The following is a 19195-nucleotide window of genomic DNA, read 5'->3' on the forward strand; positions in this document are numbered from 1 at the left end:
ATCTACTACAATACATGGTTCACAGGATGTAAGTCGCCCTAATGCATTTTGGTATACTCCAAATTTTTCTTGATCAATTCTCATGTTTTAAAGTTTGGAACAGAGCAATAAGCAATAAGTTATGCATCATCTGAGGTTTTTTTTTTATTTTACATAATGAAAAGTATGTCCACATTCATGCTTACAAAAATGCCAAAGTATACAAAAAAACACTTATGTTTATACATGAAATTTCATAATTGGTATATTTCTAACCGAAACAAAAAATATTTTTAGAATGTTTGGAACCTAAATTTTGAACAACTTAACTTATGCTTTTTGAACAAAAAACAGACACACTTATTCGATTAAGTGAAAGAGGTCTCAAACAAACATTGATGCATAAAAAGCCCATGTAGAAAAATTCAGCTTTTATTTAGTCGGAATTTTCACAAACAGCTGTATTTCACAGAGAAAAGGTAAAATGTAGCAACAAATGTCCGCTCACTTGATGCATAACTAGTCAGTATGTGTTCCAAACTTTAAAACAAGAGAATTGATCAGTAGTTCTTGAATTATACTAAATGTATTAAGAGTGACTTACATCTTACCTTATAGTGTTAAAGGCTAACCTGCTTTAAAATGTATGTTTGTTCAATATGTTCGGGTTTTTATTTTAATTACAGAAAAATTGAAATTTTCATAGTTCCTTATTTAATAATTTCAATACATTTTAGAAATTGCTACTGCCAAGTTGACAACTACATTGAGAAGTATATACATTGTTTTTCCTATGAACATGTGTCAGGTGTTCAAATGATATTACATTTATGAACGCGTCCCAGGTCTGTGTGTTCATCATGTTCGTGGTTGTTGGGGTTTTTTTTTCAGATTAATTACACGCAAATAGAAAAAATTTCATTTATAGGTTAATGAATGCGTCTTTGTTGAGAGTTAAATTGTACAAAATAATGCACGCGTGCTGAGATGTTGATGCCACTAATGCACGAGCCCCGAAGGGGGAAGTGCATTAGACGCAGCAATCTCTCAGTACAGGTGCATTTAGAATTATATTGAGAAGTAAATTTTTGTTCAAATGATTTTATGAACATTTATGAACGCGGCCCAGGTATGTTTGTTCATTGTGTTCGTGTTTTTGTAATTACAAGCGAGTAGAAAATTTTCATAATGTCTTATTTCATAATTTCAATACATTTTCGAAATTGCTACTCTGCCAAATTGACCGTTTACGGAGAATGTAACAAGAAGTTATAATTCAAAATACAAAGTAAATACTGTGGAAATAGAAGGATGGAAGTAAACTAGATTTTAAGCTTCAAAATATCTTTCATTGGGCAGAAAGCGAATTTATCAACATTCTTATTTCAAAAATCGTTTCTCAGAATTTTACCTTAATGGATTTAATCCTTTCGGAAACAAATTGATCAAATAGTTATCATAAAACCACGATAATCGCTTGACATCAGCTGTAGCTATATTATTTCAAAGTGGTGTATCTTTTCAGGACATATGTCATATTTATTCAATAAAGTTCATTCAATAAGAAGAGTAGAATGTATTGACACATTAGGACCGACACCCCGGGACAGACACAGTGGTAAAGGACATCTTGGTGTAGATTAGTCATCCAGTAAATAACATATAAGGTAAAGTTAAATCGAATTCTGGAAATAAAATTTGCAACTTACATGCGACAGTTGCGTCCGGTAACTCAGAACTTCATCAGGCATCTGCTTGGACACGTGACACACGACGGGGAAGATTTTACAAAGCTTGGTCCCAGGCGTGCGGCAGTTGAAAGCAGGGTCCCCCTTTTTGTTGATGGCTGGCTGGTCCACTCTCTCCCAAATGGCTTCCCTGACACCACGCTCGTAAAGTGGTAAAGGACGTTTAACTCATAAAAACAATTTTGGATTATATTGCAAAGAACATTTTTTCCTATGAACATGTGTCAGGTGTTCAAATGATATTACATTTATGAGCATTAATGAACGCGTCCCAGGTAGTTTGTTCATTATGTTCGGGTTTTTTTAATAACAGAAAAATAGAAAATTTTCATAGTTCCTTAAGGGATGTGTAATGAGCGTGAACCTGGTTTGGATTCTAGAGGGAGTGTGCCTGTAACAGACACAGCCACCAGAAAAGGACCAGCTCAGATCGCGCGCCAAATAAGTTTGCAGTTCAGAAATTGCATTTTTTTTCTCAGCCTTGAAAACAATAGGCAGAGCTGGGACCCAAACCCGGGACTTCCATTTTATAAAAATCAGTGCGTTACCATTAAAGCCAACTGAGAAGCTACGAGAATTTTGAAAGTAATCCTTGATATTGCTGAATAGAATAAATCAATACTGTTTATTACAGGCCTATTTATCTAATGTGCGATGCTATTCAAAATTAATAGACGTTCCATAGGGCCTATAAACTAGGAATATAATGTGAAATGATTTTCAATCGATCAATCAATCAAGTTTTAAGTTATCAACAATCAATAATAAACCGATGAATCATGGAATATTACTAATTTCTTACTTATCTACCAAATAAATGAATAAATAAGTCAGTAAATAAATAAATAAATAGGCATAGGCCTAAATAAATAGATAAATACATAATGCAGAATGCAGTTAGTGTCTTAGAAAATTCTAAACATTCTATTATAATTTTCTGCTATGCACGCAAAGGACCTGTGCTTTTTTAAAAGCACAGGTCCTTTGCGTGCATAGCAGAAAATATCCGCGCCTAATCAATAATGGGTCTTTCACCATTAAAATATCCGCGCTTAATCAATAATGGGTCTTTCACCATGATCACACCATGTTAAACTACTGACCATGCTGATTGTATCCCTGTAGGATTATCTACTGACCAGATGCTAAACAACTCGGTAAAGTGGATGCTTTTACTGTAACCAATCAAGTCAAGGTCAACATATCAAGGTCATAGCAGGGCATTTACAAAGAATGGCCAAAGGTCAACGTTTCCAAAGAAGTGTACTATAGATGTTGACGCAAGCTTTCGTGCGGGAAACATAAAAAAACATTCTCGTCAGTCGTGGGCTTTTAATGAGATTTGATACGACCCGGTTTCCAGACGCAAATCTGTATGTTGTTACAAGGAATTCAAAGTAATTTAATCATAAAGTGACCCACATAATACGACATCTATCGTGAGCCAATCTGCATTCTGTTGCATGCAAAAGCCGACGATCAGGTAAAAATTCTAAAAGGAGTGTGACTAGATATTTGCGTTTAATTCATGATAAGCTTAAAACGCATTGAAAACGCTAAATTGCAGTCACAAAATATATAATATTAGTAAATCACCAAAGCAAATGGTAACGCCAATATATCACCCAAAATATTGAATTTTGGAAAAACGCCCCAAAATTTAAAACAAACACGAATCTTCCAAAATAAATACATACTTGCACTCGCCGGCCCAGTGACTACCTGCCGCTGTGATTTGGGGTAACACGTTGCTTCCCCTCTCCAGATACCTGTACTTCAAGTTCGCCCATACCCCACGCCTTAAGAATTTCAATACATTTTCGAAATTGCTACTCAGCCAAATTGACAATTTTCGGACAAAATAACAAGAAGTTATAATTCAAAATACAAGGTAAAAACAGTGGCAATAGAAAAATGAAACTAAACCAGTTTCTAAGCTTCAACACAATTATGGTATCTTTCATTGGGCAGAAAACGAACTTCATCAACATCCTTATTTCAAAAATCGATTCTCAGAATTTTGCCTTAATGGGTTTAATCCTTTCGGAAACAAATTTGTCAAATATTTATCATAAAACTACGATTATCTGTTGACATCAGCTGTAGCTACATTATTCAAGGTGGTGTATCAGCACATCTGTCATATTTATTCGATAGAATGTATTGACACATTAGGACCGACACAGTGGTAAAGGACGTTTAACTCATAAAAACAATTTTGGATAAGAACCTTTTTTTTTCCTATGAACATGTGCCAGGTGTTCAAATGATATTACATTTATGAGCATTAATGAACGCGTCCCAAGTATGTTTGTTCATTATGTTTGGGTTTTTTTAATTACAGAAAAATAGAAACATTTAATAGAACATATTTAATAATTTCAATACATTTTAGAAATTGCTACTCAGCCAAATTGAACATTTTCGGACAAAATAGCAAGACTTTATTATTCAAAATACAAAGTAAATACAGTGAGAATAGAAAAATGAAACTAAACCAGTTTCTAAGCTTCGACATAATTATGTTATCTTTCATTGGGCAGATAATAAAGCTAATCAACATCCTTATTTCAAAAATAGTTTCTCAGAATTTTAACTTAATGGATTTCATCCTTTCGGAAACAAATTTTTCAAATAATTATCATAAAACCACGATTATCACTTCAGCTGTAGATATATTATTTCAAAGTGGTGTATCTTTTCAGGACATTTACTTGATTGAAGTTATTACATTTATGAATACAGTAAGCCAAAAAATTAAGGTACCAGTTGTGTTTACCACTGTATATGAAGAGCTTATTTCCAAACCGTGTTAAGTCCACAAGATTCACTTTGACGAAAATCAGGAATTTTCTCTATGGCAATGAAAAAAGATTGATTTCTATAAAAATTACAGTGAAGTGAAGGTGACATATATAGGACCATAAAAACATGTTAAGTTAAAATCTAGAGACTTTTATTTTTTTTTAATGAATTAATTTGTTTTAAAAATAGCATGGACTTAACACGTTTTGACACAAAACGCAATTTCTGGCATGGACTTAACACATTTTGACACAAAACATAGTATCTGTAACACAGAACTAACCATATTTTTCTCAAACTAGTCTTAAAAGATAATAAATTTATTAAAAACATACAAAATGTGATTCTCTCTACTATAAAACACAATTTTGCCACAAAACACCTTGCATCTCGAACCCCCTCCTGCTGCCCATTTTAAACCAAAATTCGACGTTTAAAATAGTTCAAAATTCAAAACTTAGTTGAATTACATTTCCCAGAATTGAATAAACATCATTTCACTGACAATAAGTATCCACTGAAATATCCACTTGCTTTATCACATTATCGTAAGTTTTTAAGTCTTTAACTTTAAAAATAATACCTTGAATTAGTAGCACATTTTGATAATCATATAAAATAATAATATCAAACACTAACTCTACCACCATCCTCTAACATTAATTCTACCATCACAGCCTCTCCTTCTCCCCCTTCCCACCCTATTCATGTCTTTCGGGAGGTATCTATCAAATATTTCAGAAATCCCATACAAACTAAGCCTGACTAATATAAAATAAAAACAACAACAACAACTTTTATGCAGACCAAATTCATGTATACTAGTCTCAGGACCAAACAAGAACTTTGGCGATTAACTATTGGAAGCACTATGCCGTGCTACTTGCCTACAAGCTGCCCACAAGGGCAGTGTTCGTGGACTTAACACAGTTTGCTACAAAACTGGATTGGACTTAACACGTTTTGGAAAAAAATTGATACTTTGTGTGTCAATATTTCGGAACTTGACTAATTTTGGGAAAAAACAAACACATCGCTGGATAGCCCTAGTTACTCACTACCCATTTTCATGAAAATCTCAATTTTGAAGGTGGGTGGACTTAACACGGTTTGGAAATAAGCTCTTCATATCCTAAATTAAGACAATTATATCAAAATTAAAACAAACAACCAATATCTGTAATCTTTAGCTCCGATTTAAGACCTAATTTGTTGAAATGAAGATACGAAATCAAAAGTTGCACTTTTGTGTTCTAATCAATGATAGCACGACGCTAGTTTTAACGTGCTAATCAATGGAAGCACGGCGCTAGTTCTCTTGTTCGCGAACGCTTTGTGTACAAATCAATGGGGCTTGCAATGTAGGAAACTGCAACTTTTAAATTGGCATCTTCCTTGGGTATCTGGATCGTCGTGTTTTTATTTCTAGAACAGTTTCAACAAATGAGGTCTTAAATTCGAGCTAAAAGATGCAGCCATTGGCTGTTGGTTTCAATTATGACACATCTGTCTTTGTTTAGGATATACAGGGGGTGAACATAACTGCCCATAGTAAAAAGAAAAGTTTCCCGGTGACCACCCGATGACCATTCGGTGGTCATCCGAAACCTTTCGGGTACCTTTTCCAGAGTTATCCGAAAGTGCCCGCTAGCGGATACCTTGCGGATACCTAATGAAGTTATCCAAAAGTTTTCGGGTAGACATCCGGAAGTCTCCCAAAAACTCAAATATTTCAAATGAGTTACCCAGAAGGTTCCCAGAAACTTATATTCTTTGCAGGAGTTACCCGGTGGTTATCCGCTTTTAATTTGACCTTGAAAATAGCATTAAAGCATCTTAAGAATGCGTGGGTGGGTATGTGGTCAAAGGTCACTGAATGAATTCAAATAATGGAGTAGCTAGCTGTTGGCAGTTGGAATATATTTGTGCACAATATTCAAGTTATTTGTGGTCCAAAATGTATGGATTTACATGTAGGACATTACAAGATGTTTACTAATTAATCTGGAACATGCTGTAGGAATTATAAAGCATTGAATGCTTGATTTCATATGACAATGCAGGTAGGAAAATTTGTATGAAATGATTTGTATTGATGCAGTCTTTATACACTGATGTACCTAATATATGACACATTTGAATGTTTTAGTTTATATCTTTTCTAGTAAATCATACATGATTTTGACAGTAAATTAATGTCAATTAAATTACTAATCATCAGCTAATGTGTCAATTAACTGATCAGCTTTATGTTTAAAAGCTATTTGTTGTAAATAAATTATAATATTTGATATGAAAATTATTATGCGGTGTCAGTGATGTGATCACATGTATATGCTGAAATCATAACAATTTGGTTGTAATTAATTGAAAGGTATGCACCTTATAAAGGTGTGAACCAATTATATTAAATCAGGAATATTTAAAATTACATTGTACACTTTCAAGTTTCTTAAAGCAAGATAGCACAAGCTCAACTGCCGTGACTGCAGAGTTATATTTCTCCAAAATCTACAATTCAAATAATAAGCTAAATTGCCTAATAAATTTGTGCATACTCATGAATTTGTATTTCTGCATTCCCAAAAGGTCAACAGGAAGTCTCCAAAGAGGTCACCAGGTATATCGTCACCAAAAGTTATCCGCTAGGTCCCCGAAAGGTTATCGGGTAGTTATCCGCTAGTTCCCCAAAAAGTCATCGGGTGGTTACCCGCTAGTTTCCCAAAACAGTCATCGGGTAGTCATCCGGTACCTATTACCTGAAAGGTATCCACTATTGTTTCCCAAAAATTTATCGGGTAGTCACCCGCTACCTATCTAATTTGCATGTGAAATTTGCCGGTGTCTACCCGGTGACTATCGGGAAGTTATCCGAAAAGGTCTCATTTTTTGATATGGGTGGTAGCTTAATTTTTTTTTACTGTATTAATAAACGCGTATGTTTGTTCATAATGTTACATGTTTTTTATTAAACAATTTCAACATATTTTAGAAATTGCTATTCAGTCAAAGCAATAACCATGCGCGTATTTTGGGGGAGCTTTGGGGGCGCCAGCCCCCCGGGGTAAAAGCAGGGGCGGCAAAAACGAAGGGGCGGCGGAAGAAGAAGGGCGGCAAACGAACTGGCGGCGGAAGAAGAAGAGGCGACAAAAAGAATTATTAAAGAAAAAAGGGCGGAAAAACTGTTGATAAGTATAAAAAAAATTGTACTATACATCAAAATGTGTTGCTTTTTAGGGCGCTAGCGCTTATTTTATTTTTTTTGCTCTTCACTTTTTCAAACGGCCGGGAAAAAAATTGGGTCGACCTTTTCGGGCTGTTGAGGAAGGGCGGCAAAAATTGATATACCTTCAGCCCCCGGGCTAGGGGCGGCCACGGTACGCCACTGATAACCTGACCTGAGTGATACGTGGCTATGATAAGAAGTTAGGGAGCGATCGTTATTTACGGCAGGGGGAATGGGCGTTTTGCGGGGGGAATCCGTGGGTCTTGAGGGGGAAATTTTACATTGAACCAGGAGGGGGGAATATTAAGTTTTAAATGGAGAAATTTGGGAAAACAAGGGGGGAATCCGAAAATGTTGAGCGGACGCGAGGGGGGGGGGGGGGGAACGCGACATTTTTTCGATATTTTTCCAAAACGCCTTTTACCCCTCTGCCTAAATATCGATCGGTCCATTAGTCAGAGAAGGTTCAAAACATTATTTCAAAACCAAATAAAACATTCAATCCCTAACATATGATAATACAGACTTTACAAAATAGTTCAGGCGAACTGATACTATAACAAAGGAGATAACAAAAATAAGCACCGTTCGGATTTGAACCAGATATTTGCAAAAATCATTAATAACTGTGTACGAACCACGTGCAAACAATTCTGTATACCAGAAGTACAGTATTGAATCTTAAAACCACAAACAACAGATATAACCTATCTTGCATTTCGGTGTAATGAAGAAGTATCACAACCTGGTGCTACAGTTACCCAAAGCAGGCATAAAATAGCTTTAGTATAGCTTATGTATTGCACTATTATACTTTCTCAACATTGTGTATGCTTACATTAAACACATTGAACTTTGAGACCCTTTCTCATGTTGCTAGGGGATTATATAATAAATGTGCACTGAACTTGAACTCTCATTGATTACCCCATCTAGGGTCAGTTTTGATTTTCTCTTGAGATTCAGCTGTTCAAGTAAATCGCAGTATAATTCGATATGATTTCACATACGCATACCGGTTTATGTGCCAAAAATTTGGACTGTGCTAGGTGAGCCGAGTACGAGGTGTTCAAGTTTAAATTAATATGATCATAGCAGGCGTAGGGTTAGTGTAGATACTACCACACGTTTCAATTATTCACTTTTCAATTGATAAAGGTTTTTAACATTTAATACGACCAGATCAAGTGGGAACTGCAGGGTTAATACATTTTTCAATTTCTGAACGTTTTTTAACGAAACTGGTGCCAATTCCAGTGACGTATATAGAAAGAAACGCTTAAAGTCAAAATATTTTCCCGCCAATAGGCAAAACTAACGAGTTTGTTTTAATGTGTTTATGTCGTGTTACTTAAACTTATGTTTGCTTTTATATGTGGGAAAGAAGCCGTCTGCCTTGAAGGGATTAAACTTGAACGGTGCATATACTTTGTCAATAATTGTGATATCGCAAGTTACGAATAATACATTTATTTACATTGACGTATCGTCGATTACTCTTTCTGACGTTCCAAAAGTCAACAAATCAACGATATACCTGTTTCATCACAGAAATTGATGAGCACATAGAGACCGTGACATATCGGTAATATACCATGTAAACTTAACTATACGCCGTAAGCACGATTAGCACATTATTGTGTTCACTACTCTAGCATTATGTTGTTCATGTGTAGAAAGACGTCCGTTCTGCCACAGAAAACACTATCGTTATGTAAAAGAATTATAAGAATAAAATGTTTTCAAGTCAATATTTTCATAAGAAATATATAAAGATATATATTACAAAACAAATTTACTTTGCCATCATAATCAAGTTTATATTTTGGATTCTTCTTCTTTGATTGAAGGCATTCTACCGTTAAGTTTGGAGTATTCTTTTCCGCTATGTTGATTTCCATTGATCACAGCATAGTCTTTCTTGATTGCATTTTGTCTTGCCAAATCCGCAATACGTGAAATAGAGGTACGGAAAGAGGGTTCGCTTACGATACGACGATGTGATTTACAAGGGAACAAGCACCCTTCAATTTGGTAAATCAAATGTCTCCTGTACGTTGAACTCATCAGGTAAAGAATACCAGGATTAACTATTGAATTAAATTTCAACATCAGTCCCGTGACTTGACTCACATACACATTCCGTGCAAAAGCATTTGTGGGATCAAAGCGAAACACGATCAACCAAGTGTAAAAAGGCGATGAGCACACAATAAATGCTACTATCATAATAAGTACAATCAGAGCTAGCCGCGAGCGCTTCTTCTGCTGTTTCCTACCTCCGCGTGAATCAATCTTTAGACTCGGTTTTTTTCGTAATAATTCCTTCGCCGTCAACACATAACATACAACCATGACTACTGATGGTAGAATAAACAACAAAAACACAATACATAATATATAAACTGTGTATGAGGTATCATCGGCAAACCAGCAAGTTGCATCCTCTACGTATACAAATATTGGCCAGAGAACAACGACTGATGTTGTCCAGATAGCAAAAACATTCCAGACGCTGAGCTTTCTTGCGTACCTTTGCTTATGTAAAGGATAGGCCACAGTGGTAAAACGATCCACACTTAAAGCAGTCAAAGTCAGTACGGATACCCCCTGCGATATCAACTGTATAAAAAGTATAAATTCGCAATAGTGAGTGACGAAAAGCCGAACCGAAGCAAAAATATAGTGTAAAACGTTGATAAATATCACAAATGTTACAACTAACATATCTCCAATAGCAAGATTGGCAATCATAAGATTAGGAATGCTTCGTAGTCCTGGATGTCTTATTGTCAGGTAGATGACACTGCCATTACCGCAGAATCCAACTACAAAAAAGATAATGTCAATTGCCATGGCAATTTTCCGTCTTGTATCCAATACAAAGCCCGTTGACTCACTTTCAACAATGGTATAATTAGCTTCCATATTGCAGTGCTTGTTTAATTTAATAACACATTTAAATAAGTGCAATCATTTTTATACATTCCACGAAACATAACTTGCGTACTGTCAAATGTTCGTTTGAAATCACTTGGTTGAAATCAACTTCACTCGATAAACGTCGGGCGACGTATGGATAACTTGTACTTGTCCATGAAGATAATAATGTTTTAGATCTGGTTAGCTGTCCATTCATTATCATCGCAAGATTGAGCACCGTCATTACTGTCATAAAGAGTTCCATTCCACTCCATCGCAAACAATTATACCAAACACTGTCCTCACTCAATACCGCCAGGGCAACTGTCAATTCTTCATAAACTAATTTTATGAGAGTGAGGACGTAATGCGCATGGCTGAATAGGCTACGTACGTATGCTATGAAGTCAAGCAGTTAGCGTTTTATGGCCACGTTAAAATTATGCTCTTGGAGTAAACACTGATGTGTTTGCATATTAAAGTGAGTGAGTATCATAAAACTCGTATGTATTTCTCTCTGAACACTAGACTGATGTTCGCAAGGAGTTTTTAATCTTAAGTGTTCCTAAAAGAAACGCATATTGTAGCTCACGTTACCACTCAAATCTTACATCCCTTGAGTAAAATATTGATCACCCGGGATTGATCACTCCAAAAACGATTCGCTAGTAGAGATTTGGCTAGTATTCATGCCCGGCAAATAGTGTTGACCTATATATATTGCAGTTCCACTTAATATAAGCTTATCAATAAAGCAGTATTTGAATTTAGTCCCCACAATCCTCGCATTGAAACCCCGAGGGAGGAAGTTTTAAACTGGGCTATTTCAAGTTATAGTGCGTCAGTACACATAAATAGTGTCTCCAACGGACGAGGTACAAAACACACCAATGATCAAAAGATGATACAACAGGATTCCTAGAACTCTAGAATATATAAAAGATATATATAAGATTTGAGCCAGTCACAGTATAAGCCTACCAACTTGATGTGAGGAACAAGACAAAGACAAATAACAAGTAATGCAAACGATGGAAGTTTATGCAAGCAAAAGTTAACAAAAATACAACCGACTTTTCAAGCAGATGAACTACCTTTCCTCAGGGACAAATAACGAAAACATACAGCCAACGAAAGGAAGAAAATGAATTGAAAGAAAATAAAGTAAGCCTAGCATTATAATTTGTCACGAAAATGAAAAATAAAAATAAAAGAAAACAATGTAGAAATGGTTTAAAGATTTGAAACCAGTGTGAAGTAGATCAAAGCTTATAATACTAGAAATAATATTATATTATATTATATTATATTATATTATATTATATTATATTATATTATATTATATTATATTATATTATACTATATTATATTATTTACACACAAAATCATTTTTCTTTTCCATGTTGATATAAGGCCAAGTAAAAATAAAAATATGTTTTTCGTCCGGGTTTTTAAAATTAGGAGGATGAGGGCTTTTATTTTCTATTGGAAAACGACACTAAATACCTGTATTTGGCACCATATTTTGGGTATTCGACATACAGATTGATATGTAAGAAAAAGGAGGAGGCCCTTTTTATTTTATTGTTTTGAGAGGTAGGCCCCTCTAGTGATCACAAAACTCTTCTTAAATGATGTATTATGCATTTACAAAGCTGTAAAATAGGTTTCAACTTCTGAAACATCTTTTTCAATAAGTTATAACTGAAAGTTTACAAAATAAAAAGAAATTTGAAAATCTTCAAAAAGGAGGAGGGCGCGGACGAGAAACATGTATTTTTTTTACTCTGCCTAATTCGCTCACCCCTCCAGTATACTCTACCTCACTTAATTGCCTTTCACTTGGTACACCACTTTTAAAAAGTTAAATTAAAATTTGATATGATTGTACACGCTCGTTGATTATTTATAATAACAATTTTATTTTATAGGTCATCCTTTCTGTTATGTTAAGGCCAATATTTATTTGATCAAAGCGAATAAATACATAGCCACGTCTTCACTCAATTCCACCCTTATCCTATCATAACTTCTCTGTACCTCTTACTCTCAGTACATAGGCCTAGCCTACATTCATATAGCAGGTGCTTCGTCTTAATGTATTTACTTATTACAGCCCTTTAACGTTTGTAAAGAAAGAGATACTTCAGTTATTTTCCCAATTGTGCATTACGTCTGATCAGCTTTCATTGACTTAATTGGTCGGTGACATCTGAAGTCAACAACCAATTTTCTTTTATAATGAATCCTATACAACACGATTTAGCTTCTGTACATGTTATTGGTCATGCATTTGACAATTCGTAATGCAATTTGATAATGAATCTTTAATATTTGATAGATAAATTAACTTCATACATTCATCCGTGTCCATGGCGAGCTATTTATAAACGTAAGAAATTAGATTTTCTAACCAGCTGGAAATAAAACACAACGCAATTCCTAGAGACTATTAAACATGAGCCGAGATATTCTTTTTCAATTGCAAAGGTCAATAACCTCCATCACCGTCCATTCACAATCATTGCTCAAGTATTCGAGAATGTTGTTGTTTACCCAACGTAGTTCAATATAAATAGTCAACTTTTGACAGCGTGGTTAATGACATTTTGCACTTTTATAAAATAGGTTAGGAGCATGAAAATACCTGCGTGATTGTTTGTTGAACTTAGTGGACTTTTTAAGCCCACACCTTTTGTTATGAGGTCACTTTTCCGAATTCAATAGTGAATAGGTGTACTGATTAAGGTACAGGTCCAGAATGCAATGGAGTCTGTACTAAATATCTTCCGATAACAACAATTCGATTTGTATTTTTGTTTAATTAAATATGTGACATAAAGGTGGGAATTTTACATTTAAATTTATTCCGTACCAATTTTGACTATATAATTCTCACTACAAGTATTCAAAATGAATACTTGTAGTGAATGAATTAGAGCAATTTGTATTTTAAAGTGTATAAGGTTTTATAATGTTCCTCGATTTAAAAATATTTTGACAGTTTAAATAGGATTGTGAAATAATATTTGTGGGAGGTATTATGAGTTTACAAAGACAATTTATTTAAACAAACAGCCTTTTCTATGTCTCATGAGTGGAAAAGCGGAGGCAATTTTACCTGCACTAAGGAGCGTCATGTAGTATATTTTCCTTACTAAAAACTCTCTAACCTTTAAATCTTAATTGGACATATCTTGTAATGTAACGAAGGTATGCCCTCCTTCCATCCGTGTGTCTGAAATTGAAAGAGAAAGACAATTACAATATATTATCAAAATACTGTTGCCTGATGAAGTGTGATGGTATCACACGCAACGTAGCTTTGCTAAAAATAGTAAGTCCAGTATTTTGATTTAATTCCAAACTTCATATACTACAACTGGATGACTGAAAACATTCATCAATTTAAAATACTGTTTTGTTTGGATTTGTTTGGACCCAGTAACTTAAAGGGCATATATGAAGAGCTTTCTTGCAATTTGTCAAGAAATATTATTCATATATTTCTATTGTAGTTATTCAGACCGTTACAACAAATTCTTAAACCTTGTGTAGTGTTCGTAAACAATTATAAGAAACTGAATTAATGGGTTTGAATTTATCACACAACACTTCGGTCACCTCGCAACACCTAATGTTTTCCAATTTCTATGGTCACGCTTAATGATCAAATAAATCAAGGTTAAAGTACACCCGCACTGAACTCTTTACCCTCTACCAGACACTAATATAAGCCAACATGCTTTCAGTTCCAATAGATTCAATTACATATCATATAACGACCTCATTCACTAGAGGTAGCCTTTATAAAGATGTTAAGTGTACGGAATATGAGGCTGAATATCATGATATGTATAATAATGTTAAAACGTAGGTCAAATAATATAGACATATATATGTGGCACCCTCGTAATGTCCCCATAACGTCTAGTTTGATGATTTGTTTATTCCTTATTTGAATCTAGCTGTTGCCGCCTTTTGCATTTTCGGAGATCTCTCGAGAAAGCACGAGATGAGTTCACTATTCATCTTGTACCGATCGTATAGACTCGAAGCATCATGTGAAAGACAAATAATAAATAATATCATTTCTCTTCATATACAGGACAACATGCGTGTGTTCCTTTAACGAATCGGTTACAAATATGTCAAAAGATGTTAAAAGATGTTCGCAAGGAGGTTTTGAATTTAGTCCCCACAATCCTCGCATTGAAACCCCGAGGGAGAAAGTTTTAAACTGGGCTATTTCAACTTACAGAGCGTCCGTACACCCGGGAAGTACACATAAATGGTGTCTCCAACGGACGAGGTACAAAACACACCAAGGATCAAAAGATGATTCAAGAGGATACCGAGAACTCTAGAATATTATACAAATAGTTAGATGTGAGTCAAGTATAGGCCTACCAACTTGATGTGGGGAACACGACAAAGACAAAAGTTCTGTAAGTCACAATGGAAAACACAGTTGCAACATGATGTAAAATTTTGTATAGCTTATTTAAGGTGAAAATTATTCGGCTTTTGTTACTTAAAGCCATATTATAACATTATCATACAAAATAGATTAGCATTTCTTTGCCATAACATGTTAGTTTTTACTGTCAGCTATATCCCCTTTTATTTTTGAGCCGAACAACTACGGCAAAGCAAAGAAAATTGGAATTTACTACCAGCGCGTATGTCGCCAATACGTATTACTCCTTCGGTCATGTTATGGTACGACCCTTTGTTGTGTAGATCACCGTCCCGCACGCCGTGTACTTACTGTGTGTTATGAACATCGTGTATGTGTTCGACTAATAATACCATCGTAATAATAAGACGCCGGTTCCGGCGCTTTATTCAAAATCTCGGATTTGGACAAAACTACAGCACCTATAGGTTAAATACCACTAATTATGTATTACACGTGTTTCAATGGGAAAATGCCTAATTTCGGGTGGAATTTTCTCATATTCAGAACTCTCACAGTTCAATGTCACCAATATCAGGTGAAACTATATGATTTAGATGCCAAATGATCAAAAATTCAACATAGGTTGACCTGAGACTTGTCTTGTTTTAACGCACTGAACCGTAAACACCTTAAAATGACAGTGCGCCCTCGAAGCTGAAAGTTACAATATGATAGGGCGACTATTTACTAAAAACCGAAGCCGTGCGTATGAATTTTGGTACTATTACATCAAAAATGTCATATAATGAGAGAAAATGTACCATTTTGAAGCATCAAACTCTAAAAAGTACTTTTTTGGCTATATAACTTGATCAATTTCAGCGATTTTAATGCAGTCTTTTCGAATGCCATGAAAACAAATAGTTCCTCGTCGTATTTCAATGTATCGCCCAGGCCTATTGGTGGTCTTTAACCTATATAAGCACAAAGGTGCTCCAATCTCGGATAAAATGCCATGAATGTAAACATTGACATTTGCAATACATGTTTTAACAAGAAAAATTCTGGAAAACAGCATGACGAGTAAAATATGAATGATTTTCGGACACCCTGTATGATGACTGTTTCGCTGTTTTTGCTTCAACCTCGGACTATATCTGGAGATTCGTATCTGTAGCCTGTCCTAGCACGATCAGATCAGATTAAGATTGATTTAGGGTTAGTGTTCCGATTTAGGCTTGCTGTTTAGTGTTAGAATTGTTGATTAGGGTCAGGTTCGCATTAGGAATAGGGTTTTTATAGGTCTAGGCTCTTGGATAGGGATAGAGATGCGGCTAGGTCCGAGGATTAGATATGGGTTTAAAATAGAGTTATAGATCAAGTTAGGGTTCCGGCTTGAGTTAGGATAGAGTGAGGCCACACAGGATGCTGTAGAGGCCCATAGACAACATGTACACAAAGACTAGGTTTTATTTTACACGTGACTATAGGCCTTACATGCGCCTTAAAGCTTAAGCAAAATGCCTAGCCTAGGCCTATGCTGTATTTACACGTATAGGCCTATGTACGTTATTTAGGGCAAGGAATCACCTACAAAATAGTGCATGTGGGTCTAATTAACAAAGTGGCATGTCTATATGATCATCAACATTGATTTTTCATCATCATTAAGCTTTCTATATGTATACGCAGGCAAGCAAAGGTTGTTGAATTTAGAAGCCCTGAAATCACAGAAACCAGCCGTAAACCCAATACTAATGCCACAAGTCCCCCCCCACTCAACCCGGTAGGGGCCTACTACCTCAACGGGTTCTAAAAACATACCTTAGTAGTCGAAGAAGATGCACGTTTTCTTGCCAGGGCAAATACAGTTAAATATTGAGAAATGTAAGCAAAAAATAGCTAGAAAAGTCTCCATGACGAATATCAGATCCATAGAATTCAGTGTTTCTATAGGTTAAATACCACTAATTATGTATTACACGTGTTTCAATGGGAAAATGCCTAATTTCGGGTGGAATTTTCTCATATTCAGAACTCTCACAGTTCAATGTCACCAATATCAGGTGAAACTGTATGATTTAGATGCCAAATGATCAAAAATTCAACATAGGTTGACCTGAGACTTTTCTTGTTTTAACGCACTGAACCGTAAACACCTTAAAATGACAGTGCGCCCTCGAAGCTGAAAGTTACAATATGATAGGGCGACTATTTACTAAAAACCGAAGCCGTGCGTATGAATTTTGGTACTATTACATCAAAATGTCATATAATGAGAGAAAATGTACCATTTTGAAGCATCAAACTCTAAAAAGTACTTTTTGGCTATATAACTTGATCAATTTCAGCGATTTTAATGCAGTCTTTTCGAATGCCATGAAAACAAATAGTTCCTCGTCGTATTTCAATGTATCGCCCAGGCCTATTGGTGGTCTTTAACCTATATAAGCACAAAGGTGCTCCAATCTCGGGTAAAATGCCATGAATGTAAACATTGACATTTGCAATACATGTTTTAACAAGAAAAATTCTGGAAAACAGCATGACGAGTAAAATATGAATGATTTTCGGACACCCTGTATGATGACTGTTTCGCTGTTTTTGCTTCAACCTCGGACTATATCTGGAGATTCGTATCTGTAGCCTGTCCTAGCACGATCAGATCAGATTAAGATTGATTTAGGGTTAGTGTTCCGATTTAGGCTTGCTGTTTAGTGTTAGAATTGTTGATTAGGGTCAGGTTCGCATTAGGAATAGGGTTTTTATAGGTCTAGGCTCTTGGATAGGGATAGAGATGCGGCTAGGTCCGAGGATTAGATATGGGTTTAAAATAGAGTTATAGATCAAGTTAGGGTTCCGGCTTGAGTTAGGATAGAGTGAGGCCACACAGGATGCTGTAGAGGCCCATAGACAACATGTACACAAAGACTAGGTTTTATTTTACACGTGACTATAGGCCTTACATGCGCCTTAAAGCTTAAGCAAAATGCCTAGCCTAGGCCTATGCTGTATTTACACGTATAGGCCTATGTACGTTATTTAGGGCAAGGAAATCACCAACAAAATGTGCATGTGGGTCTAATTAACAAAGTGGCATGTCTATATGATCATCAACATTGATTTTTCATCATCATTAAGCTTTCTATATGTATACGCAGGCAAGCAAAGGTTGTTGAATTTAGAAGCCCTGAAATCACAGAAACCAGCCGTAAACCCAATACTAATGCCACAAGTCCCCCCACTCAACCCGGTAGGGGCCTACTACCTCAACGGGTTCTAAAAACATACCTTAGTAGTCGAAGAAGATGCACGTTTTCTTGCCAGGGCAAATACAGTTAAATATTGAGAAATGTAAGCAAAAAATAGCTAGAAAAGTCTCCATGACGAATATCAGATCCATAGAATTCAGTGTTTCTATAGGTTAAATACCACTAATTATGTATTACACGTGTTTCAATGGGAAAATGCCTAATTTCGGGTGGAATTTTCTCATATTCAGAACTCTCACAGTTCAATGTCACCAATATCAGGTGAAACTATATGATTTAGATGCCAAATGATCAAAAATTCAACATAGGTTGACCTGAGACTTTTCTTGTTTTAACGCACTGAACCGTAAACACCTTAAAATGACAGTGCGCCCTCGAAGCTGAAAGTTACAATATGATAGGGCGACTATTTACTAAAAACCGAAGCCGTGCGTATGAATTTTGGTACTATTACATCAAAAATGTCATATAATGAGAGAAAATGTACCATTTTGAAGCATCAAACTCTAAAAAGTACTTTTTGGCTATATAACTTGATCAATTTCAGCGATTTTAATGCAGTCTTTTCGAATGCCATGAAAACAAATAGTTCCTCGTCGTATTTCAATGTATCGCCCAGGCCTATTGGTGGTCTTTAACCTAGAGTCTTGATTTTTGCAGGGTATATTGGTTTAATAAAGTACAATATAATCGTGTATACAATGAATTAAAAAAATCAGTGAGGGCGTCCTCAACAGCAAATGTTATAATATGGCTTTAAGTCCCAACTCACGCTCCACAGTGGGCCAGGTCAAAGTCAAAGTGTGCCTAACCCTTGGTATCTTAAAGACACTTTTAATTT

The 19195-nt window shown here is 35.5% G+C and overlaps 1 protein-coding gene across 1 annotated transcript; it reads right to left on the minus strand.

Moving 5' to 3' along the window:
• Window positions 1-8138: 8138 nt before the first annotated feature.
• Window positions 8139-11035, minus strand: LOC140161089 (neuromedin-B receptor-like). Its single transcript, XM_072184477.1, has one exon. The coding sequence runs from the start codon at window positions 10684-10686 to the stop codon at window positions 9577-9579; it is 1110 nt and encodes a 369-aa protein (XP_072040578.1). The 5' UTR covers window positions 10687-11035; the 3' UTR covers window positions 8139-9576.
• Window positions 11036-19195: the final 8160 nt, after the last annotated feature.

The sequence above is a fragment of the Amphiura filiformis genome, chromosome 9 (genome assembly GCF_039555335.1).
Source record: "Amphiura filiformis chromosome 9, Afil_fr2py, whole genome shotgun sequence".
Taxonomy (NCBI): domain Eukaryota; kingdom Metazoa; phylum Echinodermata; class Ophiuroidea; order Amphilepidida; family Amphiuridae; genus Amphiura; species Amphiura filiformis.